At 40.3% G+C, this 27,402-nt stretch overlaps 1 protein-coding gene across 2 annotated transcripts in view; it reads left to right on the forward strand.

Annotated features, from left to right (window-relative positions):
* The first annotated feature begins 2,367 nt into the window (after window positions 1–2,367).
* Window positions 2,368–27,402, forward strand: part of LOC109859170 (trace amine-associated receptor 1) — a 61,352-nt gene continuing 36,317 nt past the window's right edge. For both annotated transcript variants that reach the window (XM_020437167.1, XM_020437168.1), the window contains exons 1-4: window positions 2,368–2,478; window positions 13,497–13,812; window positions 14,759–15,085; window positions 16,739–16,864. In XM_020437167.1, the coding sequence (XP_020292756.1) occupies window positions 14,864–15,085; window positions 16,739–16,864 (348 nt within the window). In that variant the 5' untranslated portion in view covers window positions 2,368–2,478; window positions 13,497–13,812; window positions 14,759–14,863. The remainder of the gene's footprint in view (window positions 2,479–13,496; window positions 13,813–14,758; window positions 15,086–16,738; window positions 16,865–27,402) is intronic.

The raw sequence follows: 27,402 nt of genomic DNA on the forward strand, positions 1-27,402 counted from the left end.
GTCTTTCTAAATTTTAACGCGTCTTAGGGCCGTAGTGCGGTAGTGACACTTTTCCGGACATGGGTCCCTATACTCAAATGTTTTCTACTGTTGCACTGAATAACCCCTAGAAGTTTGATCCCATAGTTCTGAAACACCCTGTATATATCGAAAAATACAGAAGAGAGTGTGTGAATCGAATAAAATAAGAGAACTCCAACTCTCCGAAGAAATACGACTTGGGAAGGATTTGAAGATCCTGATTTGTGCTAATCCGTTCAGGATCCGATTAGCTTCTTATATGACTCACGGCCGCACAATAAACTGTATTTATCGCCCACCGAGTGTCGCGCGATTGAACTATTCGTTCCGCGGAAAAAAATCCAATTTCGGTATAGCAGTTTTGTGTGTGCTCTCGCTCCGCACAACAATAGTCGCACGCGCGCTCTAAATCAGATTTTCCTCAGCAATTCGGCACAGAATAAATCCAATTAAAGAAACGTATAAACTGTACTGCGTACGAGTTTAAAAAAAAAGAAAAAAACAAACAAAAGAAAAAAAAAAAACAAATACGTTCGCGAAGCAAATTATGAGTTCACAATTGCGCGGCTGTTCCGCGACGATCGTAAAAATTTTTCGCAATCATCTCAACCGCGATAGCGCACATTTCGCGGTTATAACAGTATTTACATGTCTGACGAGCGTTTACCTAGGATTATTACGTTTGTATAAAGTGTACATTCTCTCTTTACACACCCGCGAGAATTTCCGCTGAAATTAGCCGAACAATGGCCGGTGAGGCCGAAATTTCTCGAAATATGCAACGCGAAAGAGTCAGCGTAAACTATGCAACTATTGCATTGTCGAAACAATAGACTCCGACGGGGCAACGAAGATGGAAATGTAATTGCGTTCGCACGTGTTGCTGAATCTCAATTCTTTTCGAGATCGAGCCGCAACAGAACACAGACGCCGCCGCGTCTCTATATTTGCCAGCACGACAAACATTTCTATAGTCCGCGCGCGCGTGCTATTCTGTCCCCGTAATAAGAGCGGAAGGATATTCCGCTCGCGGGCGCGCTCGCCCTCTCGGATTATTTTCCGAGAACGTTCCTTGACAAAATACGCACTGTGTGTCCTACTATCTTCATCTACCATAAACGTCAAGCCACGCGCAAGCAAGCCGATCCGCCGCGCGTTTCGCCACCGTGACGTTGTCATTCTGAATGAAGATTGTTAATCATTTTTCTTTTTTCTTTTTTTTTTTTTTTTTGCGACTTTGAACAGATAACGGCGCTTTGTTTGCAGACTTTGCATTCGGATAATCGCGATTGTTCTCGCGCCACGACCGCGTGCAAATCGAAAATCTTAAATGTTTTCAATTAATCACGACCACGCGATGTTGATGATATAAGTACGGAGTAATTTTTATTATTTCTTTCACCTTCATTGCGACAAAGTTTAATTAAAACACGTGAAACAATAGACTTTTTAATTAAGATCATCCCGGTTTCGGGAATGAAAAAGAATGTTACACGTCGATATGAAAAATGGCGCGCAACGAGTCGAACTTGAAGGATAACACTTTTCTAAATTTAATCTTTATATCAGAAAAATTCTCCGATAACGCGAAATATGTGTGTGTCTTTTTATTAAAAATGTTCACAAGAAAAACTCATAAAAATCCGTCGAGCCAAGAATTTCTGTAACGTCAGACGTTGTAAAATTCTTCTTTTCTTATTAAAAAAAAAAACAAAAAATGTTTCTTACCAAAAGAAATGAGTGGGAAAAAAATCGTTATATAACGTGCTTTAATTAAAATTCTGATTCCGATAAAAAAAAAATGTGTGATAAAACCCCCGAACGTTACGAGAAGAGAATACGCGAATAATTCGATATTGTGTGCGGCGATATCTTAATTTTCGAAATCGGAGATATAAAACCGTCAAACTTGTCCGGCTTCGAAATTGTAGTTCGATTTTCACGTCCGATCCCTTCGTCGCCGCGCCTTCGAAACGTCGCGGATATGCGGTGTGTTCCCTGCGAACGTAAACACGTCAACAGAAGTCTGGATATGGCCGTCGGGCAAAACGAATGGAGATAACAAATGGTTATTTCGTGCGGAACTAACGACTTGTCTTTTTGTCGCGCGGCTGCTTCTAAGCGAGGATCTGCAAAAAGTGGATGCGGGTAGAGTTTATGAGAGAGAGAAAGAGAGAGAAAGAGAGAGAGAGAGAGAGAGAGAGAGAGAGAGAGAGAAATTCGGACGAAAATGCTTTTATGGATATCTTTTGCAGTAAGATTTCTTTTTTTCCCGCACAGATTACTTCTCTTATGAAGAGAGATGTATGGGGCCGACGGGAGTGCCTTACGGCCGACAGTGACGAATTGACGGAGTGTTGCGCACAACAAGCCGCCGCCGCCGCCGCCGCTGCCTCTCTCTCCGGAGGAAAAATTTTGCCATCGGACATTTCTATTTTCAACGAGTTTTACAGACAGGTCAGGAAAATCACTTAAAAAGCTCGATGCCTGTCAATATACATCGGTGGAACGCGACCGTACATGATGGATAGGGATAGAGTGTCAGAAGATTCCAACTTATTTTAACAAATCTTGTGTCGCTTTATTTTTTTACACCATTTCTCGAAAAAAAAAAAAAAAAAAGTACGTTTTATCTGTATTTATACGCGGATCTTCTAAAACGTACGTATTGAATGAGAGAAGAGAAAAAGAGAAAGAAAGAAGGAAAAGAAGAGATAGCTCGTTAACGAACTTGCCTCGCGTTAGACATAACGCGAATAAAAATTAAATTAATACGCACGAATTTTTATATAAGCGTCACGTAATAGCAATATGTATGTAATCTTTATTGATATTCCCCCCTCTCGGGGTTACAATTTTCCCATACAAACCACTTTTATCTTTAACTTACAACTACCTTACTAACTACCTTATGCTAACCTACATCTATCTTAACCATTAACTTAACATTAAACCTATCTTCCTCTTTTCTAAATTTACACACACACACACACACGTTTTTAACCTATTTTTGCACGCCGTATTTTACCTTTGTAGATCTTTTTTCTATCCATTACGTAAGCAAAAGAGGACCTCCGTTTCCACTCTCACTCTCACTCTCAATCTCACTCTCTCTCTCTCTTTCCCTCTCTCTTTAATCCTCTCACCCTCTCTATCTCTCCACTTTTCCCGTCCTTCTTTATCTACTTATTTACTTTCTCTCTTTCTTCTTCTTTCTTTCGCTCTCTCTCTCCTTCTCTCTCTTTCTCTTTGCCTTCCACATTTTCTCTCTTGTTTTTTCTCTTCCTTTTATCTTATTTCCCTATTCATTCTCTTTGCTGGCTTTTCTTCCAATTTTAGTATATTTTTCTCCTCATCCCATCTCTCCACCATTTCCCTTCAATCAGTACTCTCCCATATTTTATACGTATACTTTTTTGATCTTAATTTTCTCTCCTACCTAGCTATTTCCCTTAGTTTTTCCACTGCATCTTTCTTTCCTTCCACGTTTAAATCAATCTACTATTCTTTCACTTTTCCTTTTTAACTTTCTTTTCTTTTTCTATTGCCTCTTTTTTCTGCATCATATTCCCTAACTCCATTGTCACTATACACTCGCGTTTTCCTCATTTCCTCTAATCCAAATTTTCTAACCTTTTCGATCTCTACCTGCGCCCTTATTTCTTTCAAATCCAGCTCCACTTCCTCCTTCTCTTTTCCACCCCCTTCGCCTTTATTCTTCTTATCACAGTCAAACCTCGATAACTCGAATCTCAAGGGAAGAGCTAAAATCTTCGAGTTGTAGAGGTTTCGACTTATCAAAGTTCCCTTTTCGAAGGAAAAGGGAACAAACATTTTCGAAGGGAATGAACATTTTCGTCTTACAGAGGTTTTCGAGTTGTAGAGGTTCGAGTTATCGAGGTTTTTGACTGTATACTATATTTCTCTTTCTCTTTTTTTTCCTCTCCTTTATCTCTAATTTTCTCTTTCTAGAGATCTCTTACTCTCTCCTCCACTTCTGTCATTTCTATCTTTCCTTTATATTTCCCGTTCATATCCTCTTTTCTTTCTATCCTTTCTTCTCTATAGCTTTAACACTCTATCCTTTTTTCTCCTTCTAAAGATTTTATCTTATCTTTAAATATCTTCTTCTCCTCTTCCCATTTCTTTTCCTTTTTACTCTTCATTCTTCTTTTATGTACTTTCTAGTTCTCTTTTCGCCATCTCCTCTTTCTCCCTCATTTCTTTTTTAACATTCTCTATCTCCCTTCTAAATTCTTCCCTTAACCCTTTCATTTCCATTAACCTATCCCTTGACTCTTCAATTTTTCTAACCCTATTTATACTTTCTTCTTCTCTTTCTTTTTTCTAATTACTTCTTCTTTAACTCGTTTTCCTTCTTTGCTAATATCTCTAGCCAACTATCCATAAACTCTCTTTCTCTATTTGACATCTTCGGGGATCGTACCTCTTTATTGGCGATCTGATTATTTTATTACTCTCTTCTTTCGAAACGTCTCTCTTTCCCTCCTTGATCTTCCTCGCCCGTTCCAAGATCCCTACTATCTTCTCTTTCCCTCTTTTTCTTGTAAATATTCATCTTCTCTTTCCCTCTTTCTTGTAAATATTCATTCCTTCAGCACCTTATCCGCATTCTTATCTTTTTTCAAATACGATACTACCTCTCCTGTGCTGCTATCTTTTCTTTCCTCTATCTCCCATCTTCCCTCTGTTTTCCCTCCTTCCTTCTTCAACTCTGTTCCTATTTCCTTTCAAAACTCCCGCAACTCCCGCTCACATTTTCCTTACCCGCCGCTATTCGCGCTACCTATGCTACTTTCCCTCTTATCCTCTTGTCTCTAATCTCCAATCTCATTTATATTTCCAAATTCCTGCTATTCCTCTCACCTTTCTTCCCTCTGTCTTCTCGCACTCTTCTTTCCACTTTCTCACATACACACTTCTAATTGCCATGATCTTTCTTCTCTCCTCTTAATTCATCCACTTCTTTCCACTCCAAACATTCACTGTCAAACCGGAAACGGAAGTCCTCCACGTAATAGAAATGTAATTTACTTAACAATCGCGTTTTGTCACGCGCGCGAAATATAATCGAGTAAAATTATTTTGACGAGATAATCGCCGCAATGTAATGACGAAGAAGGTTGAAAATGAAACCAGAGTTACAAAAAAAAAAAAAAAAACAATTGAATAAAAAAGAAGACATCAATGGACAGTGGGTACAACCTGTCTTCAAATAATATTCTTTCACTCAGTATATGATCTGTAAGGTAACTATTTGGATAGATTCGTTCTCTATTTATGTGTTTTTTTCTATTTGATTGTTTTTTTTTTTTTTTTTAACTTATCATCGAACTAAAGTTGCATCACGAATTCTCCCGCAAGAAGATGTAAAGAGATAGAAATGATAGCTGTAATATCTGTAGCGGATGTTTTCAGAAGAGGTAAATTTTTATTCTATATTTTTTATGTGCAATTTCATTCAAAGATTAATTACTGGACATTCGATAGACAGTTCGATTTTCAAATCGATAAGAAAATAATTATAAGAAGGAAAAAAAACCACAGAGCCTATGGTCCGGGTTAGAGATGGACGTTCGAACGTTTGACACAAACGCAGTGTATTCCGGGACGTTTCAATAAAAAAAAAAAAAAAACAATTTATTGGTTGATCATCTTCAGCGCTGTTTTTACAAAGTACAATAAATAATAATATAATATGTAAAATTATAAAATATATAAAAAGTAAATAAAACTAGGAAAAATATCCGTTAGAAAGAAGGACACATGTAAATTACATTTGATAAGAAAAAAAACTCGATCGAGAATAGATCCGGCTCGGAAAAAATCCTACTGTTGATGTTGAGCGAATCCTCGAACTCCGAGAGATCTCCGTATCCGCAGCTCTTGCATTCACAGACCGCGCGAGATCAATGGGCCATGGTCTTACTAATTCGAAGTTAATTTTGTGCGCGGTTGAATTGTTAATGACGGTGAAGAATGGAAGCGTTCGGGAATATTGTTAACGCGATCGATCGCATCTATTTGCCGAGCATCGTTATCACATATCTCTCTTCCTCTCCCCTTTCTCTCTCTCCCTAACTTTCCACCGAGCAAAAGTATATAGCTTTTTGAAACCGATGGACGATATATATATATATAGACGGAGATATATATATATATATATATATATATCTCCGTCTACAGAAGAGCCACTGTCGGGGACAATAAAAAAGACTTACCGCGCGGTTTCCTCTTTCGCCATTAGAGCTAACGACCGTCGTAAGTCGTTACACAAGGGTTACGTCTATCGAACCGCTATTCCGCGCTAGAATTCACTGCGCGAGGGTGCATCGTGTTTGTTCGGCCGTTATGAGTGGTAGTGATCTTGGTTCTACAAGTTCAAAACGGCGCCCTTACGTACGGTCGGAACGATTTCATAAATCGTCGGCGGCAAGAGAAAAAGAAGGGGGAAAGGGGAACGCGCGCGCGCGCGCGCGTGTGCAAAAAGTCTTAATTTCGCTATTTAAATGCATCCGGCGCCGATGCGACGGACTAAATCGTTGCTACTCAACGAGTTCCGTTACGAGAGCGGAGGGGAGTAGAGAGTTTCGGACATATAATAAAGCCATTCCCGACTTAATCCTCGGGTCCTTTCTCTGTCGCGAAGCAATCCTCCGTGTTCCGGTCTGACTATGTCCATCCGTTCGAACGACAAAAGGACGCGGTTTCCAGGCCGGCGAAGTTCTTAGAGCGGAATACCGGTGTCTTGCTACTTGGCTCTGGGGCTGCCACTTGCGACGCCGATACGAATCGGTACGACGAACTTATGCGACTTATCAGTGCGCAACGCCACCGCTGTTATCTGTTCCGCGTCGCTCAACTGCACCGAACTCGACTGCGAGTTCTCCCGCGAGAGAGAGAAGAGATCTCGGAAGAGGAGTGATCCCCCCCCGTTCTTTCTGGGATTTCTCTGTCCGCGCTACGTCGATTGCACATGTTGCGTTATATATTGCGTCATGTCTCATATTGGTATCGAAGATACGAACTTCTATATCGGGTTTTTACATCGGGAGTTGCGGACGCGATTGGTCGGAAAACGCGCGGTTTAGCGGCGGCAAATAAAGAATAACGTAACGAACAATAAAATTTTAATGTTTAATTTAAATTAATAAGTTTATTAATAAACTTGTATTATAATAAATTTATTTGTAAAACAATTTTATTTAAACATTTATAAATTAAACATTAATAAATGAAATAAATCAAAAATAAATTTATATACATTTAAATTTATTTGTTTTCAGCGTAACACTCATATCGCTTGCTGTTAAAAGAACTTTCAACATTTATAAATAAAATAAAAAATGCCGGTCAATATTGAATCGTGCAATTAGACGCTAATAAGCCATACAGTGTCGATCCACAAAAAATGAAATATTGGGGTATTTACGTAGTGTGCTTCTTTAACTATCAAATAACATTTTTCAATGTTTTTAAAAATTTAAATGATTTTAATTTGAACACGGCCGTGTTAAAATTTAAAATAATCAAAATAGACCTTCACAGCCTTCCAGACTACAGTTCGAGGTAGTTAGAATGATAACGCAGTAATATAGTGGAAAAAAATATTTTATATATTTTTATATATTTTTCTATTCGGTGTGGCTGATGATGATCAAAACTAATAAATGATCGAAACGTTCTACTATATTACTGCGTTTATCATTCTAACTACCTCGAACCGTAGTCTGGAAGGCTGTGAAGGTCTATTTTGATTATTTTAAATGATTTTATATATCAAAAATACACAAACATCTTAAACAAAATATATACAAACATCTTTTTTTTTTTAATCTTAAGGCGTAATTTAATTTACTCAAAATAGCGATGTGTGAGTTGACACAATATTAGCGTCAAATTAATAATTCGTTACAATTTCAACAATTTTTCATTAAAAAAAAAATGGATTTAATTATTATTCCGTTTTATTTGATTAAAATTATCCCCGTGTGTTTGAGAAAACATAATCTAAATAAACAGAATGTGTGAAAGTGGGAAAAGAGATAAGAAAAAAAAAACTGCGATAAAAAGTTGCTAGCGGCGCTAAGAACTAAAGAAAAATTGAACGCATTTTCGGTTTTAACTTAAATATCCCAACGCGGACGACAATAGTGAAAAGTTTCGCGAAGAGTAGAATGCGTATAACGTAGAACATTACTTCGTTATGGTTACGTGAAACGGAGAAAGCTGACATCGTAGCAAAGTTTATTCTACTTGGTCACGGCGCTTGAATATTCCGTAGACCCTCATGTAAAGACCAACATTGTTTTCGCAAATGATAAACTGTACTCCTCCAAACGGGGGTGGGGGGAGGGTACGACTTTCGAAAGTTTACGTGTATATAGAGAAAGAAATGTATTACGCGCACTTGGAAATGAAAACTTCTGAATTTCTCTTCCCCACAACAGTTTCATTCTGTCTCTCTCTCTCTCTCTCTCTCTCTCTCTCTCTCTCTCTCTCCCTCTGTCCGCGGTCAGTTTATCGCACACCGGGAATGCTTAATATTCGCGTTAGTCATTCTGATTTATAACTGTCAACACGCAAATATCAAAAAAATCTCCGGGATTAAAGGCTGGTTTAAAGAAAACACACCCGACGGGCCATATGTAATAAATAAACGTGGAAAAATAGCGGTGCCAGAAATTTTCGCTACAGTTTACCGGCTACAATAATAAATAATCGGTTTAACGACTCGTATTTGCAGTTGCGGGAAAAGAGGAAAAGAAGAATGATTCTGATGATTTGGACATTATACTTGTTCAGAGTTCCGCGCGCGCGTTTCTGAAAATTTACGATTACAACGTGACGCACGATATCGTCCCGCGCGCGAGTCATTAAAATTTGTCGCGCCGTTGCGCGCGACTCTGTCACTTCGGCGCGGACTTCCCTCCCGTTTTCGCAATTATCGGCATAAATTATCGTCACATCGAAATAATGGGAATATTGTGCCCGGGGTTGACACATCCGGGAGGAAATTAAAGAGAAAAATAGTTCTCTTTCGTCGCGCATTCAAGCAGGATATCCCGTTTTTTAAAATCGCGGAGAGATGCGGAGAGAAATTTCGGCCGCGCGTGTTGTTTTAATGAAGCGACGACGCAATGTTCGTTTCGCAAACACCGCGTAATTGCAGGAAACGAAGCTGCTCGCCTTTTGTCCGCCAATCGCGAGCACGTGTGCGTAAAGTATGAGATCGTATCGATCGCGCACAAAATCTGCTCATGGAAAATGCAAGAGAGCCCCGGCGTCGTTCCGGTGTTCATACGTGTGAATACGCGAGTATATATATATATATATATATATATATATATATATATATATATATATATGTACACGTGGGAGGAGTCGCGGGGACTGTTTCCGTTCCATTCACCTTCCCATCCGAGCGTGAAAACGAGAAAGCCGGCAAGTCAACATTATTTATCGATCGGTCGCAACGAGCTAAATGAAATCGAAGGCCGTGTAAAGGCGCTTTTTTCTTTTTTTTTTTTTAAGCGATAAACAAGTTAGTTTTAATAATACGCGGGATTGCAAAGAACAGAAGCCCACATCCGACAGACCGATGAATGGCAATACTCTCTGGCAGTGCGCTAACCTAACAATACCTAACGAGAGTTCCTTTGAACAAAAATGCAAAACAGAAGACTCGGGCGGTTCATAAAGCGACTTCGATCACTTAGAAATTTTTGAACGCGCTTGATTCTTTCTCTCTTTCTCTCTCTCTTTTGCAATTCTGACACTGACACTTTGCGAACACCGAAAAAATGGTATTCTTGTTTTGAGGATATCCCACTTACTTTAAGTATATTTTATACTAGAATAGGCGCCAAGAAGAATTTCTTATTTTAAGAGGAAAATCCTCTAAATAGTAATATTGATAAGAATATATACTGATTAGAATATAAAAAGCCTCTATAGAAAAACATATATATATCTCACTATCGAAAAAGACTATATTCTTAAATAAAGAATATATTCTTAATTTCAGAAGAATATCATCTAAAATCTTTAAGTAGATTTTTTAAGTATAAAATCTTCTACTTACAAGAATATAATTTTTTCGGTGAATATAAAAGAACCCCAAAGAGTGTGTTGATTTCATAGTGTTAAAATACTTCAATGACAAGTGAAATTATTATTTTTAAAATCCGAGTTAATATAGCTTGTAGATAGACACGCTGTGACGAACCGAAGTAAACAGTTATGAGAGATTGTCAGAAGCTTTGTGTGCGGAAAGTCACACGCGCATCTGCCGCGTTCCCCCCCCCCCCCCGCTTCGGCATATGCAAATCGAATAGCGGAGGCTCAAAAGCGCGGCAGCGCGAATAATAGGTGTGAATAACGTACGTGAATAGAGTTCGGTTCTAAACGCGCGCCGGTGTTTGTCGAATCATTATTGAAAAGAAGGATAATATCCTCCCGCGCGCCGAAGACGCGGGATGAAAGAAAGGAATTTCCGGCTCTGAGCCGAGAAAGAGTGTCGATGCGCGCTCTTCATCTTCTCTTTCTCTCTTTCTCTCTCTCTCTCTCTCTCTCTCTCTCTCTCTTTTTTCTCTCGCATTTTTTTTAATTATAACGAAAATCCCGCGCTCGTTAAGTTAACCATCTCATTTTTCGCGAGCCGTCGACTCGTCGCGCGACATTAACGGCACGGATATATTCAAAAGAGAGACTCTGATATATTTTGTCTTATTATTATTTGGTCGCGATTCTTCGAAAATCGATACGTTGTTAACCCTCGGTGTGTGATTTATACATAACGAAGTGTATTCGTAAATAGATAATGAGCGCGCGAAAATACGTGCCGCGATCGCGAGTCGAGCCGTGCGGCGGCGAACAATAAAGCGCCGCGAGAGCTTGCCCGGCGTTATTCAATTTCGCACTTTTCGAATTTTCATTTTCAGGGGATGTCTTCGCCAACAAACCGGTCTCGTACATCCGCCACGCTCGAAAAACCGTATTATTCGAACGTGCTGCGGCGAGCATTCGTATTTCTCCTATAAATGTTTGTTTGCGCGCACACGCATATCAGCGTGCAGAGAGAGAGAAAGAGAGAGAGAGAGAGAGAGAGAGAGAGAGAGAGAGAGAGAGAGAGGTATACATAAGTAATATTTAAAACTGTAATATTTTTGCACTCGCGGAAACCGAGAATTTTTTTTTATTTTTCTGTTCGCAAACAATTTGGTTTAAAACTATCTCCGCGAATAATATTGCGTAGGCAATATTACACGCACGCGCATATATAAGTATATACGCGTGAGCACACACACACACACATTTTCTGTACAAAGTTTTGCACTTTTACGTATTTTCGAGAGTGCGCGTATATATATATATATATATATAATCTCGTGTGTTCTCTGATGTCCAACACAAAGCGCTTGGTTTAATGGAAATTATCTCCGCATACATGAACTACCGTCGTCCCTCCTGCCCAACTATACGGAGGCTTTGTTTCGAAGCAGAAACCGTGCCGCAAGTTATGCGGCTGGAATCACAAACTGAGAAAATGTACGTGCTTTAACAAATTTGGCTACACGGAAATTATACGATTACGACCAGAGAGAGAGAGAAAAACGGATATTCTCTTCCGAAACGTTGTAAGTTCTTACTTATCACTTCGTTTCGTTTTTCTGTGTGAAACTGAATAATGTTGTAATTCTAAAAAAATTGGTGTGTGACATTTAATATCTTAATTCGCGTTAAATTGGTTTTTAACGCGATTTATACCACATGTGCAAATTAATTAACGTTTTGCTCGGAGTGTAGCAATTTCTCGGAACAATTGACGCGATGTAAAATCAACCGCTTATTGTTAACGTTATTCAATAAACGATTGCTGGAAAATCGAGCCGTGATTTTGAGTAATGATTTTTTTTTCTTTTTTTTTTTTTTGCTTTTTAGTTTTATTTCGACAGCCGGCTTGACGTTGCGTTTAATTTGCAATATATATACATATCTGTTTTTGCGCGCAAGAGAGAGGCCCATTGCATTAATTATCATCTGGAAATCAGACCTGTGCGGTATTAAATTGGCGCGAGAGCTCTCGCGCTTACGAACGGAAAGTCCGCGGAAGAGAAAAACGTTTTCCTAAACGTTGTTCATCGTCGGGATATTCAATTAATTTTTTTCATTTTCGTCGTTCCGCGTATACACGGCACGCAAACAGATTCTTTGAAATTTTTAATTGCGACGACGGATGTCGTGTATCGCAAACGCGAGAACGCGACCGGCGAAGTGGAAGGTTCATAATTAATTATTCGCGGAGCGAAAGGGCTTATTACGGAAGAGCGTGCGTAATCCGTATATGAATTCGCCGGGATCTATTCGGCTCCGGTGTAGTGTAACGCATCATCGACTCAACCCCGCGCGAAACGGAATGGACGGCGGCGGCGGTGGCGGCGGCGGTAGAGGCGGCGGCGACGGCGCAATCGATCAACGTCGGCTTCGCGGACCAGCGGCTCCGTTCGCGTTTACGCGGTACAAATAAAATTCCCCGGAATCGCGGCAGGATGCGCCGGCACGCTTGATTGTTGAAAATATTGCTAGGAGAAGAGCAAATAAAAACTTGGCGAAACTCGTAAAACATACGAGCGCGCGCTGTGGATACCTGTGCGATAGGATAGGATGGGATACAGGTAACGGCGCGCGTCGCGGAATCGGATCGTCAACTCTCTCGTCAAATCGACGAGCCACTCATAGAATGTCATTGTCCAGCTCGGAAATTTTATTGGATTTTCAAGCGCCCAAAACGCAACGCGATACGTGTGTTCGCTCCATTTCTTAAATCGACACGCGGTGTTCGAAAACAAAAATTTATTTATGAAAAACTTTCTTTAGAGCGTATAACTCGAAGACTTAGAACCGAGCGGCGGTAACACGTGAAGAGAAAAGTTGTTCGGAATGACGTTCTTAACAACATACTTCGAGATCATTGAAATCGGTGAGAACGACCGCTTTGTATATAAGTTACCGTTTTTTTTGTTTTTGTTTTTGTTTTTTTACACTTTCTACGGATCCTAATTCACCGAATGACTACGTTAACGCGGGCGCGGGAGAGCATTGATTTTAATGCCACCTTTCCTCTCTCTCTCTCTCTCCGTCAAACTTTCCTCCCTTGAGATTTACTTACGGGCGAGAAATTTATCAGCTTGTATGCATAAAATAACGACCAAGTTTCATCTTGTCTTGTCATAAATTTTGCGTGGAAGAGTAGACTGCAAGACAAGCACGACAGCTTGCAAACGCAGCGCGCCAAGTCAAACTTTTTCCTCCTCCACTCGCAGTTGGACTTCGTAAATTTCGCTTAGTCGAGCGCAAATTTTCCAGGAAAACTGCGGAATTTTTCGTATACATTATTTTTACCCGCTCTACTCTCTCTATGTTTTTTTACTCTTTTTTTCCTTCCCCCCCAGTGCTCGTCAACTCGACCGTGTGTAGACACACGGGCTGCGTGCGGACTGCGATGAAGCATCGGGGAGTCGAGAGAGAGCGCATCGTCAGAGATCGAAGGTGAGGTGCGCCGTTTTTGCAGATGCGCGTCGACGACGATTCGTGTGAGTCACCACGGTTGACTCTTCGAGTGCGTCGCGCTTCAGACGACGCGCTCAAACGTGCTCTCGCGCGGGATTCCCCATGCTCTCGGCGATGAAGAAGCAGTGTTTAAAAAAGCTGCTCGGTCATCAGCGAGGCGGGCCCTCCTCGAAAACTCGTCGTCGACAGGGATGAGAGGTTCGTCGCAATATTTAATCGTCAAGTATTTCCGCGTTTTCAAACTCGAATCGTTAGCTTCTCCTCGTTGAGAGGGGGAAAAAAAAATACGTATTTATATATATATGTACTCTAAAACTAATAATCCCCACTCTCTCTTTCTTACGATCAATACGCAGTACACTGAGAAAAAAATACTATTAACTCAATTAAATGCGTTTAGTTAGAGTTTCAGTTTGTTATCTGAAATACTTGGTTTTTTTAATTCAAGCATATGGTAATAAAGATAACAAATTCGTATAAGTTGAATTAACAATAGTGGTAATGAACATATTTAATTCACTGAACCATGAATTGTTTTGTCGAACATAAGTTGTGATAATTTCAAACAAAAGATACTGTTAAAAATGATGAAATAGGCAATTCTCATTTACTTTAATTGAATATAATCTGAATTTCTTTGTACTAATGTATTTTATTTAATCAAACTGCTTATTTTTATAAGCAGACAAAATATTGTGTTGTTCTATTGCGTTGTGCATTCAAAGTTACTTGTATCTAAGCAAATTATAATTTCGTTAAAACAACTAAATTGTCTTTCGGTATAAATCTAATTATTATATCTGTTGAAACATGATATCTTCTTATATTAATCAATATTTTTATTGACAGCCCGTGACCGCTGCATATAGCTGAATCGAATACTATTTTTTTGTTACTTCACCAACTTTTTTTTCTCAGTGTACAAAAACAACTTTTAACAAATTTCACGGAATTCGTAAAATCCGATAACGTTGCTGTCTAACGCACGGACGTTTCGTTAATTGACCGCAAATGATTATGCGGAACAGTTTTTATAAAAATAATAAATAAACAGACGTTACATCATCGCGTAAAAAAACAAAAACAAAAACAAAAACTAAGAGAAATAAGAATTTTAATACAAGATTGTGTTCGACTCGAAAAGGTCACTTAGGAACTTGCGAAGCGTCTCGCGCGAGACACGGTGTGCTCCGCCCGATCAGATTCAGCACCGTAGTCACGTGGGACAGCAGCTGGCCACCTACCACCGATGACAATGGAGAACAAACAAACGATTCTGCTTGCACCGTCGCTGAGCAACAGCAGTTGCTGGCGAGGCGGCACGTCCGAGGCCGCTTGGACAGGTCCGGGTCCCGGCGAACTGATACGAGCCACCTTGATCCTGCTGCTCAGCGTCGGTATCTTGGCCGCCAATCTTCTCGTGATATGCGTTATCAACAGCAGACGGTACAGCAAGTACATACACGCTCAGGTGAGTAAACTCGTAAGAAATTGATCGAGGAGGGCGGATGCTTATCCGCCCACGAGATTATCCTTTCTCTGCACAACAACAATCTTCCGCGAAATGTACGAAATAAAAAACAATTAAGTAAAATGTGTCGAAAAACAAAATCGCACACGAAGAGAAGCATTTTTTTTTCTCGAGTCTCACCGAGAAGAATTATGTCACAGGCGCAACAACGTAACTGAGTTCTCTTCGTTACGCAAAAAAAAAACTCAAACAAAACCGTAGGTACGGTTTCTCTCGCGAAGAAAACACACAGCGCGAGAGATGATAAGATTAATATATTTGTTTTTTATTTTTGTCTTGTAGGAGAGGAAGGGGAGAGGAGGATTACAGTGAGAGTAAAATGTCAGGTATGTGACCGTTACAAGCGGAGTGTTCTCAGTTGTTGTCGTAACTCACTTTCAGTAGTACGCTCTGATGAAAGATGTCTCTTCTCTCCCCCTTCTTTCTATGTAAATTGTTCTAAAGCGGTTAGCCGCGCGCGGAATTCGGGGCCGGTCGTGCCTTCTGAATTCTAAATTAGCGCTACGCGCGGAAATTAATGACGAGAGAAACGCCCGCGCGCAAAAAGTTTCGAAATTATAACGTTACGCGAACGTGTGCGCGCGTCCGTCTTTCATTTTATTCGACGGTTAATTACGACTTCCGGCAGAAGTTTCTTCGCAAAATATAAAAAAAAAAAAAACGCAACATCGCCGTGTGACTCGCAAAAACAAAAAAAAAAAAAAAAAACAACCGCGTGCGTTTTCATTAAAGCGCGGCGTGCGATACGTTTCTTCCTTAAACTTTCATCGATTCTATCCCCCTCCTCCCCCTCCGTTTCATGAATATGTAAATCCGTCCGCGGAGTTGAGTGTGTGACGCTGACTCCGTTACTCTCACAGCCGCGCACCGCGTATTTGCAAAGTGCGCTTATCCCGTGACGACGCTGCGGCGCGTAGATTAATCCCGAGAAACGCTTTCCCGCGGGGTAAGGAACGCGCTTATCCCGGACGAGTTTATTTATTCCTGAGAATTCGTTTTATCGGGAATTATGCGATCTTTTCCGCGAAAAAAGATGCAGTTCGCTAACGAAGTTCGCGTTGCGCGCGACTTTCTTCGGAATTTTCTCGCGGCACTTTTTCCTCTTCCGCTTCCTCGCGCCGGGGAATCATCTTTGTGCGCGTATAAAAAAAAAAAAAAAAAAAAGTTACATTCGCGCGAGGGCAAGGGATATCTCGAGAGAAATTTTCCGAATCCTGCTGGCGGAAGTAAAAAGTGTTAGAATTGCGCAAAGAATCGAGCTAGAAATAAATCTCCGCGATCCTCCGCGTTTTTGGTAGATCTGTTTCTTGTCGCGTATCAATCTCGATTATATGTGTGTGTGTGTGTTGGACAAATCAATAAAATTCACTCGATATCGCAAGTAAAAATTAAGTTTTAAACCCTACGGAAACGCGTAGCGGGATGAGTGTCTCCCGATAGAGAACTCAATCGATCGCGTTTTCTTTCGCGACTGTCCGTGAAGAAACCGAAGAGTCGACATTTATACAGCAGTTTTAACATTCAGCTGTGCGACATCCATTGACAGACTGACCAGAACGAGATCAACAGGTTATATCCTCGATTTTCTTCCAGCCTAGATATCTGCTGACGAGCTTGGCGAGTAACGACCTGGCGATTGGGCTTCTGGTTACGCCTTTCGGTTTCTTGCCGGCTGTTTACGGATGCTGGCCGTACGGCGAAGTTGTCTGTCAAATTCAGGTAAATCTCTTGAATTCTCCACGTTGCTTTACACCACTTCAAAGATTGCTACACCGATTGTTTTTTTTTTTTTTTTTTTTTTTTATTCGATTCCGCTTTAAATTCCGCTAAGTACGTTTTGCTACGTACAAGTTCGACAATTTTTTTTATTTGTTGCTTTGTTTTTAATCAACAATTAAAAAATAACAAACAAATAAAAACTCGAAGCTTTCCCGAGTCAAAATTTAGCGTCTACATTGAACCTCAATTTCTTTTTTTTTTATGTAGGAGTAAGAGAGAAAGTAGATCCTACTTTGACGCTGCTGTACGTCCGAAATTTCTTTTTTTTTCTGCTAAAGTTTTAGAGTAGGGTTCAATTCTCAGATCAGACTGCGCATTGCAGGCTCTGATAGGCTCAAAATAGGCTCTGATAGACTCAAAGTAGGAGTAAGAAAAAAAGTAGATGCTACTTTGACGCTGCTGTACGTCCGAAATTTCCTTTTTTCAAAAATTGAGGTTCAATGTAGACGCTAAATTTCGACTCGGGTTGAAGCTATAACGCTACGAGAGAGTTTGAACGCAGATGTCGAAACAATAAATTACACATAAATAAAAAATGTTATTGATAATAGGTGTCAAACAAACGCGAAAACAAAATTTATGTACTTGAGTGTCTCGCTGCATTTTTTTTTAAATATCTAACTTAATAAACGTTCACTCAAATAATGTCGAAGAATACGATATCTGTTGTAACATCGCGCATTAAGCATCCGTTCAATAACTTCTCAGCTTGTTTTTTTTATTTTTTTATTTTTTTTCTCCTACCAGAGACCAAGGAATTTATGGGAAATCTCGAAATGGCGCTCGCGATGCCTGGCAGGAAATTATTATCGTTTGAAACTCGCGGCTGTGCTTCCGGCAGCCGGCACTTCTTCCGCTATTTCCTCCGCCAGTCGGTCGCTTGCGACGTTATCGGAGTTCCTGGCGATAATCTTTACGCGTTGTCCCCTTCCTCCACCCCCATCCTCCGTCCCCACCGTGTTCGTCGTCCTGTTCTGCCATCTTCTGAGGTAACGGCGTGATTTGTGACCGTATATTTCTTCATTTCGCACGTGCTAAACTCCCGAAGTGCGCCATTTCGCAGAATCCCGAATTTCTCTCGTGCGGTATTTGCTTATCTCAGCCGAAATGCGGGAAATTGCCGTAATGCCCAAGCGTGGAATTAGTAAACACAGATTATGCGCAAATTAAGCTTGACTTACGTGCGGTATAACGAGTTTCTGAACCGTGCGAGCGCGCGCGCGCGCGCGCCGGTTCAGCGCACCGCGTTAATAATTTAGTTTCTCCAATTTGAACAATAAAAAAATTAAAAAAAAAAAATGAAAATGACGCGTTACATTATATTGTAACGATCATTTTAATTAGCTCCGAAAATCCGATAACGATATTTCTGCGCGTGCGTTTGCGCGCGCAGAAATGTTGAGATAATGAACTAAGTAAGTAAGTTTCGACGGGCGAGTGTAATGTAAAGGACAACAAAGGCTTAATAACGAGAAACGTATAATAGAGGTTTCCTCATTAAGCAGAAATACTGCTGCGCGGCTTATCTGTCTATTATAATCCACCTCTCTATTGTAATTCTCCCGTTTTACGTTAATAGTTTCTCGAAACTGGATTAATTAATCCAAATTGCGCATATAATGAAGATCAAACAAATATTTCATTTCATTTATATGCGCTTGTTAGCGGTATAATCGATATAATGTAAACAATATACAATTGCGGATTTGTGTTGAATAACGGCTAGCGTCGGTCGAAACGAGTAACATGTATCATCGTTACATGTACGTATATATAAGTAGAAGACGACGTTATATATATATATCTGAATACCGTAAATTTACCGGCGCATCTGTAACGACAAATCACTTCGTCTATTTCGAGATAAGATTTTTATACACGGCAGAAATATATGTATACGTAATATCTCAAAAATATATATTTCTGATATCCGCAATGCCTTTCGCGATGTTTCGAAACTCGCGGCCGCATCTGGAGGGGAAAAACGTGCATATAACGCACGTTGCATCAAAATCGTTGCCATCAAAATCCTGATACCGTCGCGTCGCTCTTCTTATCGAACGCGTCTTATCTACGCAAACCGCATCCGAAATCAACGCGACGAAAACATAGTTTTCAAGTGGCAATTATTTATGCGAAAAAAGTGGAATAAAAGAGAATCGATTTCTTGAGAAAGAAACGCGAAACACGCAGTAAATAACGTGTTTCTGCTTCAAAACGTTTCGTCTTCTTCTGAGAGAAAAATTCTTTTTATCAAAAGATATCGAGATATTTTTGTTGAAAAATGAAGCAAAACGGAGAAAGATGTGTGAGTCTTTCTCGAAAAAGACTCCAATCAAAGTTTACGAAAGCAAAAGTTTTTTTATGTTGCAAAGAATGTACGTACAATATTTTAAGACGTGTATAAAAAAAAAGAAGAAAGTTCATTTACGAGTTGTGAATGAAAAGCGCTATAGTTTTTAAACACTTTCTTCTCCAGAGACATTATCTTTAACTGGAAAGAGTGCGCTAGAGACAAAGACTGGTGTGTGTGTGTGTGAGCAATAGAACCGTAAGCGGCGAAAAAAAAATAATAAAAGAAGAGACACGCAGAGAAAGAAGGTAGAAACTGAGCGGAGAGAATTAATAAACGCGCGCGGAAAGATAGAAAGAGAGAGAGAGAGAGCGGGCTTTTCCGTGTAGCTGAAAATAGGTCGGAAATTCAGGTGGAAATGTGATGCAATTATGTAAGATCGAGAGAGCCCGAGAGAGAGAGAGAGAGAGGAGAGACAGATAGCCGAAAATTAATAAGCGGAAATGCAAAGCGGAACGAAACGGATAGAGAGAATGTAATCAGAAAAGTAAAATTAAAAGTATGTGACACATTTATATGCGACTCTGCACGTCGAGCATTTTTTTTTTTTAATAACACAACGATCGAAAAAAATATAAGCAACAAAGATTTAATAAAATTTACAAATCATTTTAAAATTATAAAATTATTTTTAAATATAAAAAAAACTTTCCTCTCTCTCTCTCTCTCTCTCTCTCTCTCTTTCTCTCTCTCTGTCTCTCTCTCTCGTAAAATATTTCCTTACGCTCAGCTGAAATATTCGACTCGATAAGCGAGAGAGACGCTTCTAAAGATCGCGTATGCATACACACGTAAGGAAACACGTGTAGCACAGCTGAGAGAAGATCCCAGAAAGGGATCTTGATATCTTATTGCAGACAATGCTATATAAAATTGTCCAAGTATGGTATCACACACATCCAAAGTCGCGAAGATCTCTCCGCGTCTGTGCAACAAAAATTTCATAAACTCGGAAACGATATAATATTCTCGCCGCAAACGTGGAAAACGCGTCTGTTTTACGTTTCATATACGCCTTCTTTAAACACATCCCTTGCGAAAATAGATACAAAGAGTTATACATATCTCTCGCTTTATAGTTCACGCGGCGGAAATTTTGTTTCATGTCGCGCTCACACGACTTATTTCGCACAGCGCCACGCGCTTATCGCGAACACGTTCGCGTTTTCTTTCATATTTAATATATATATATATATATTTTCTTAGTCTCTCGAGATCACTCGTAAAAGTTCCCCACGTCGTTCGCGGAAAGGGGGCGTATCATCGCAAATGTATGAGGAAACGTAACACGTCCGATGAATGTGGTCGCGCGTGTGATCTCGTCAATTATTAAACACATCTTGACGAACGATCGCAAGCAACGACGCGACGATACCGGGACGATACCGCCAACAGAGCGGTTAACCTCGTTCGCGCGAAGAGCAAAGGGAGAGTATATTAGCGCGCCGCTGGGCGTTAAGCCAAAAGCGACGAAAATGGAACGTGTGCAAACACACTAAAGTTTCGAAACAATCGCGTAAAACTTTATACACGATCGAGTAACAAAAGACGATACACGTAGCGGTAGCTTCGGCGCTTCGTGTTTTTTCGTCGAATTGTCGCAGCTGCGCGACAATATTCCATCGGGCTCGTAAAACAGTTAATAGCTTATCTATTACTCGCAATAGCGCCCTTGGAACGGCGTTCGGATCGGCGTCGGTTAAACAGCGTTCAATATTCCGCGACGCGAACGCGGTGTGGCACTGCCGCCGTTCAATTTTCAAAGCGACGCGCGGCTGTCGAAAGAGCGTTCGTACTACTCGCGGCTATATAACGAGCGCCAATGTGCGGAGTTGTTAAATGATGAAAAAAAAGAGCGAATTTATATCGGCGATCGCGATCGCAACGTGTTTGCGCACGTGTTTGCACACGTTCGCTACTATTCGCGAATGTGCTTAACAAAAAGTATAAAAAGAGGATAAAGATGTGTGTGTGTGTTTTTTTTTTTTATTTAGTTTTGCGTCGCGCGATTCCGCGTGAAAAAAGAAAGCCGCAAGAGAGAAACGAAATTGCTTTTTCTACTTTCCGCTGACCCTTCGCTTGCACGAAGAGATATTCTTGCATCTGAATACGATTTTTCAATATTGGCAAGTAAAATAAAAACGTAGAAACAATAAATAAAGCACTTTGTGAGGAGAAGAGAAACAAAATAATATCAAAGTTTATTGAAAACAATTACCGAACTAAATACAAAATTAATTAATAAGTTCAACTATTGTAAAAGTAATAAGTAGCGCACAAACACATAGTGAGTTTACAGATTTAAAGCGGTACGTTTTTTTTTTTTCACAATCAAATTTCTTTAGAACAATCGCTTTGCTTTAGACGTGCCATTTAGGTTTTAGAAATATGCAGATTCAATTCTTGATTTTATGTATGCGCATTCGAAATGTGGTGCCCGTGCGGAAAGACATAATTGAAGAACGGGTCGGTCACCGAGAAAGAGAGAAAGAGAGAGACGGAAAAAGAGAGCGCATATGGGGAGGGGGAGGGGGAGTTTTGCGTCGCGTCGGGAACGAGCGCGACATGGGAATCGCGTATTTCCGGACAGTACATCGTCCGGCCACTCGATATTCATAGAAACCTATCCTTAGCGGCAACAAATCTCTCTCGCGTCTTCTCTAAGTCCCCTCCGCGATAACCCTCGGGATATCGACGGTTTTGGTCGCGACGTCAGGTTTGTGTGTATTCAGATATCCGCTTCGCCAAAACCGAACCGTAAACTTCGATAAACCAGCACTTCGCGTTTGTTCTTGCTCAGCGAAGCGGATACGAAATCACTGGAAACAGTGATCTCGTATCCGTTGCTCGCGTTCGCTTGATGATGCATTTGAAACATTATCGCGTCTCGAAACCACCACCGCATAACATTTTGTTACAAAGACGTCACAAAACTCGTATTCGATTATCTCGAGCTATTCGATCGATTTAAAAACTGTTTTCTTGAAGATAGAGTTTGGTCGCAAATGTTCCTACAAGAAAAAGCGTGTGCAAATAATCAGAATCGATTCTATCGATCTTGATTGTTGCCTCTTTTCCGCGACGTTGACTGGACGTCTCGGTGACGTTTCTCGATTCATGCTGTCATACTGTCGCACGTGTACTAACTGTCATAATATATTATAATATATAATAATAATAATAATAATATATTAAATATATATAATATATATTATACATATAATTTATTATATATTTATAATGTTATACTTTATATTATATATATTATATACATACTACCGTAAGATCACTGATCTCGGTCGCGTGACCGCAGCGGGGTCAAGGACCTCGGTCGCGCGACCGCGGCGGGGTCACTGACCTCGGTCGCGCGACCGCGGCGGGGTCACTGACCTCGGCCGCGCGACCGCGGCGGGTTACTGACTTCGGTCACGTGTTTACGGTATATATATATATATATATATATATATATGTGTGTGTGTGTGTGTGTGTATGTGTGTTATTATATATAGATATAAAATATTACATATAATATATATAATATTCTCTTTTACCCTTTTCCCTGTTACGTGACTTTAGTCACGTGTTGTTTTTCCACTTCTCTCTCTCACTATTTTTTAAGTTTGATTTTCATGCGTTATTTCTGACATTTTTCATATGTGTATTATTTATAAGACGTATATACTATCTGTCATCGCGGTGACAGGTTGTGTTCACTGACAACACGTTAAATAAAAATAACAATAGCTTGCGCGTAGCGCGCGCCTGTTATGCTAGTCTTAAAAAAAAGTTTTACGATATGTGAGGAGATAATTTTTATTTTCTTTTTAAACGACAAGAGAAAGAAAACAAAAAAAACAAAAAAATTGATGAATAAAATAAATTCGGTTGTAGGAGCCGTTTGCAGGATGTTGTGCATAGAATGTGCTTAAAAAAATATATATATGTATACACATATATACGTCGAAATAATTGTTTTTCCTCCATATAGGATGCTGGATTTGCATCACGTATATGTGAAGGACTCCTAAATAATTTTCAAATATTGCGAAAAAAACTCCTCAGCCAGGAGTCGAGAACCTGGAATCTCCGGCTTTCCGGGCCGTCGCTTTCCCTGTTGGGCCACTTGGAGTTTGTCTCGCAATACTCGGCACATCTATCGAATATTAATCTGACAATAACGCCATCTTCCACACACCAGCGTAAATTTCAATTAATAATAAACAAGAAGAGAAGATTCTTCGATGCGCAACATCCTGCAAACGGCTCCTACAACCGACTTTATTTCACTCATTAGTTTAAAGACTCCGGAACCCGAAGAATCTTCTTCTCGTTTATTATTAATAAAAAAAAAAAAAAAAATTGACTATTTTCCTCTAATATTCAAACTTTTCTGTTTATCTCGGGAGCGAGCGATGGAATCCTGTGGCAAGTTCGCTCTTGGCAATTATAGCTCGCATAAAACTCGAGCCTCGAGGCATCTATTGGGAAATGCCCCGACGCTCGCTACTTGTATTTAGCTGCATAATGTCATTACTTATCCGCGGAACGAGCTACACAACCCCAACGGCACCCGGTGTTTTCCTCCTTTTTCCGCGTCGTAAACCGACCTGAAAAATTCTTGCGCCGCCGCGGTAATGCGATTGCGAATTTAATATTCCGCAACTCCGCGCGCACGCCCGCGGCAGCGCCGATACTCGTTTCGGTTTATTGGGCGACGAGAGAGAGCGAGGAATTATATCGCACGTTTTTTTTTTTTTTTGTCCGAGAGATGCGGCGCGACATTGCCCGCGTTTTGGCGCGATGACGACTCTCAAATTCAGTACCTTGTTCGCGCGCAGCGACTCCATAAAAGAGAAATAAACCATCGGCCCCCCCGGAAACTGGTATCGAGAAAAAATCAGCGCGTCCCGCGCAGCACCGAGGTGTTGTTACTTTTATGTTTCCGTTGTTTTCGTCGACGACGAGGCTCGTCCGTCGTATCGGCGGACGGTGTAAAATTTAAAATTCTGCGGCCGCGGTATCCAAACTTTTTCTTTGCCAGTACATAATCGAGCGTATTCTCGAGAATACGCGGCGCATTAATGCCGCAATCGGCCCAAGGTCGTTTCGAGGAAAATGCAATTTTCGCGCATTTCTCGACAGCGTATTTCTCGCTTCGACGAGCAAAGATATCGAACTTGGGGTTACAAGGCGCGCTTGGTACGCGCGCTTGCAATTATTCCGGCTAAATAAAAAAAAGTTAGCGCGACGTTCCATTAAAGTCATTCTCGCGCTCTTTGCAGCGGCGGCGCAACGACGGATTAGCGAAGGGTCGCTCGAGGAGGGGGGCGAGAGATCGGGTAAGTTGGTTTGCGCGGCGAAAATATTCGGTTAAGGTCTCTCCAGAGAGAGGGGTGTTTCGAGGACGAGGCTCGGAAACGAGGCCAGGCCCGATCTCCCTCGTGAGGAGCCTCGTGTCACATTATCAGAGCTTTTTTCCTGGCCGACCGCCAGCGGTCACCATGGCAACCATCTCTTAAACGCGTATACTCGCTTTCTCCCACCCCTTTGTCGCCGCGACTGTCTCTTTATGGGTACATCGACGTCTCCACTGATTCATCGTATCGGCAGCGTCGTCGTCGTCGTCGCCTTCGGCGCGACTCGAGACGCGGCTCGTTTCTCTTTCCCACAAAGATCGGACCTTGGGTTGGTTCTTTCCCTCTCTCTCTCTCTATCTATCTCTCAAACAGCTTCCGCCGAATAGAACGTGTCTGGAATCACGATGGTAGATACATCTCGTTACATCCCGGCTGTTCCGCTTCAAAGCGGGCTCGATGTATCGAACGGTTGATAATGTCGGTAAATAGCTTCGGAATTGCTCAACGTGTGATTCGTCGCATTTATAGTGCGCGGCGACACACATACGATGACGTTACTTTAAAAAAAAAGTACGCACAAACTTCTTCTTGACTTTATTGAAATTAACAGAATTAAGATATCGTAAGAGAAAATTACGAATTTTACGAATTCATCGACTGTTTTGTTTCTCAAGCAACTTTACGTAAAAGAAAATCTTGATATTAGGGTAAAAGACCCAATTACTGTCATCTGAATAATAAACTCTGGCGCGTTAGTGAATTGTTTTTACTACTTATTTATCAAAAACATGTGTTTTTCTTCTTATCTGATATTATTCGATGTCTCTAATATAAGGAACAAAATAATACCGTCTCTCAAAATCTCTATTTTTATTTATAAATTTAATAATTAAAAAAGAACGATGCGAGAGCTATTACTGTCACCCCCTAAAATGAAAGAAATGAGACGCGAATGTTGAGTGCTGGATTTTTTTGTTATATTAATTGCACTTAAAATTCTATGTTAGATTGTTTTCATGCAGAACTTCTTAAGATTTATTTAATATTTTAAATAAAATAGCTTAGGGTGACGGTAATTGGGTCTTTTACCCTATCTATTTTTGCAAAAGAAACAGAATTTCTCTGTAGTTTTCATCTAATTGATCTTTTTACAAAACACACGTACACGTACTTTTACACGTAAATATTTATAGACGTACATAAAGTGCTCTCTCTCTTTCTCTTTCCCTTTAATTTAAAGAGGCGACGGAATTTCAAATATCTTAAGTAATACAACGCACACGTTAATTTGCAGTCGCAATTGTGGCTCTGCTACCGCAGTCACTTACGGAGGATGATTTCAATTAGATGGAAGAGCTGGCGTTGGTTTCTACCAGCAATTTGCTCGCTCGCCGTCTGACAGCCTGTTTCGCGTAATGCATGTACGTACGTTTGGAGAACGAATTAGCGTTTGCGCCGACAGTTCATTTGAAGACCGAATTACGGAGAAATTGACCCGGTACACCACGCCGTAATCGATATACACATTACAAATTCATTGCGTATCGATTCTAGAGCAATACTTTCGCGCTTCGAAAAAAAAATAACAAAGAAATAAATAAATTTCACTGGGGGGAGGGGGGTAATTATATTTGTTTTTTGTTTCACAAGTACTTTGAATTTTAAAAATAAAAATGATTTTTTTTCCGATATGTAAATGAACAAGAGCTGCCTTTCATCGATCGTTTTATAACGCGAAAGTGAATAACATATTTTTTAATTAAAACTATTGCAACGAGATGTGCAACTTATTTGTTTTACAATTTAATATAGAATTTATTTATTTTATTCCTCTTATTTTTTTTTGTTTCCCGATTGTTTTGAAATTTTGATGTATTGTACTTGGTTTGGAAAAAAATTCGAAATATTTAAATGACACGTTCAAATCCTGTGTATTGTGTCAACGACGTTTGTTATTAATTTCCGAAATTTGTGCAATCGATTTCTACATAACAAGTCTCGTCGTAATTAATGCGCGTTAAATTTCGCCTGTAGTATTTTTTCCGCGCGCGAGGATTTGCAAAAATTACGTCACGCTGTTTAATCGCGAACTAAAAACTCTCGCAGACAGATAAATGCAAACGGCGCGTGAGAAACATTGCGTCATGATGCATACGGCTCTTTTTTATTCAAGCGTGACATTTAATTACAACACACACAGCGACTCAACACACGGCGACAGCTTTATGGGATCGCGCAAGCGATTCCTTCTCCTCTCTCCTCACGGCGAAATTATTGTTTGCAACGTCGTTAATTGTCATTGTCGATCACGTGAAGCGCAACGTGCAATACATAAGCATCATTACTATAATGTTAATTAAGCTCATTCCCCCACATATGGCAATTAATTAGACAATGAAATTCTATTTCTCTGCCTCTGAAAATTCGGACAACGATGATCCTCCCGCAAATACCAACAAAATCGATGCGGAATTAGCCCGCAAAGCGTTGCGGAATCGGCGGTAACCCGCAAGCTGCCATTCGTCAAACTATACGCACGGTAAAACCCTGATTGTTGCGGTCCGTTCACGCAGAAACGGACATCTCCAGGATAAACTGATCAATCGACGATGTAATTTAAATGGAAATTATTATTAATGCATGTATCACATTAATGAACTAACTAGGACGAGAAATCGATATCTATTGTTAATTAACAATACGCATTTAAATATATAGCATGTAAACGCATGTACGCGCGCTACGTATTTCGATTAGCGCGGTTTCGT

The sequence above is a fragment of the Pseudomyrmex gracilis genome, unplaced genomic scaffold (assembly GCF_002006095.1).
Source record: "Pseudomyrmex gracilis isolate BER0280 unplaced genomic scaffold, ASM200609v1 scaffold_244, whole genome shotgun sequence".
Classification (NCBI taxonomy): domain Eukaryota; kingdom Metazoa; phylum Arthropoda; class Insecta; order Hymenoptera; family Formicidae; genus Pseudomyrmex; species Pseudomyrmex gracilis.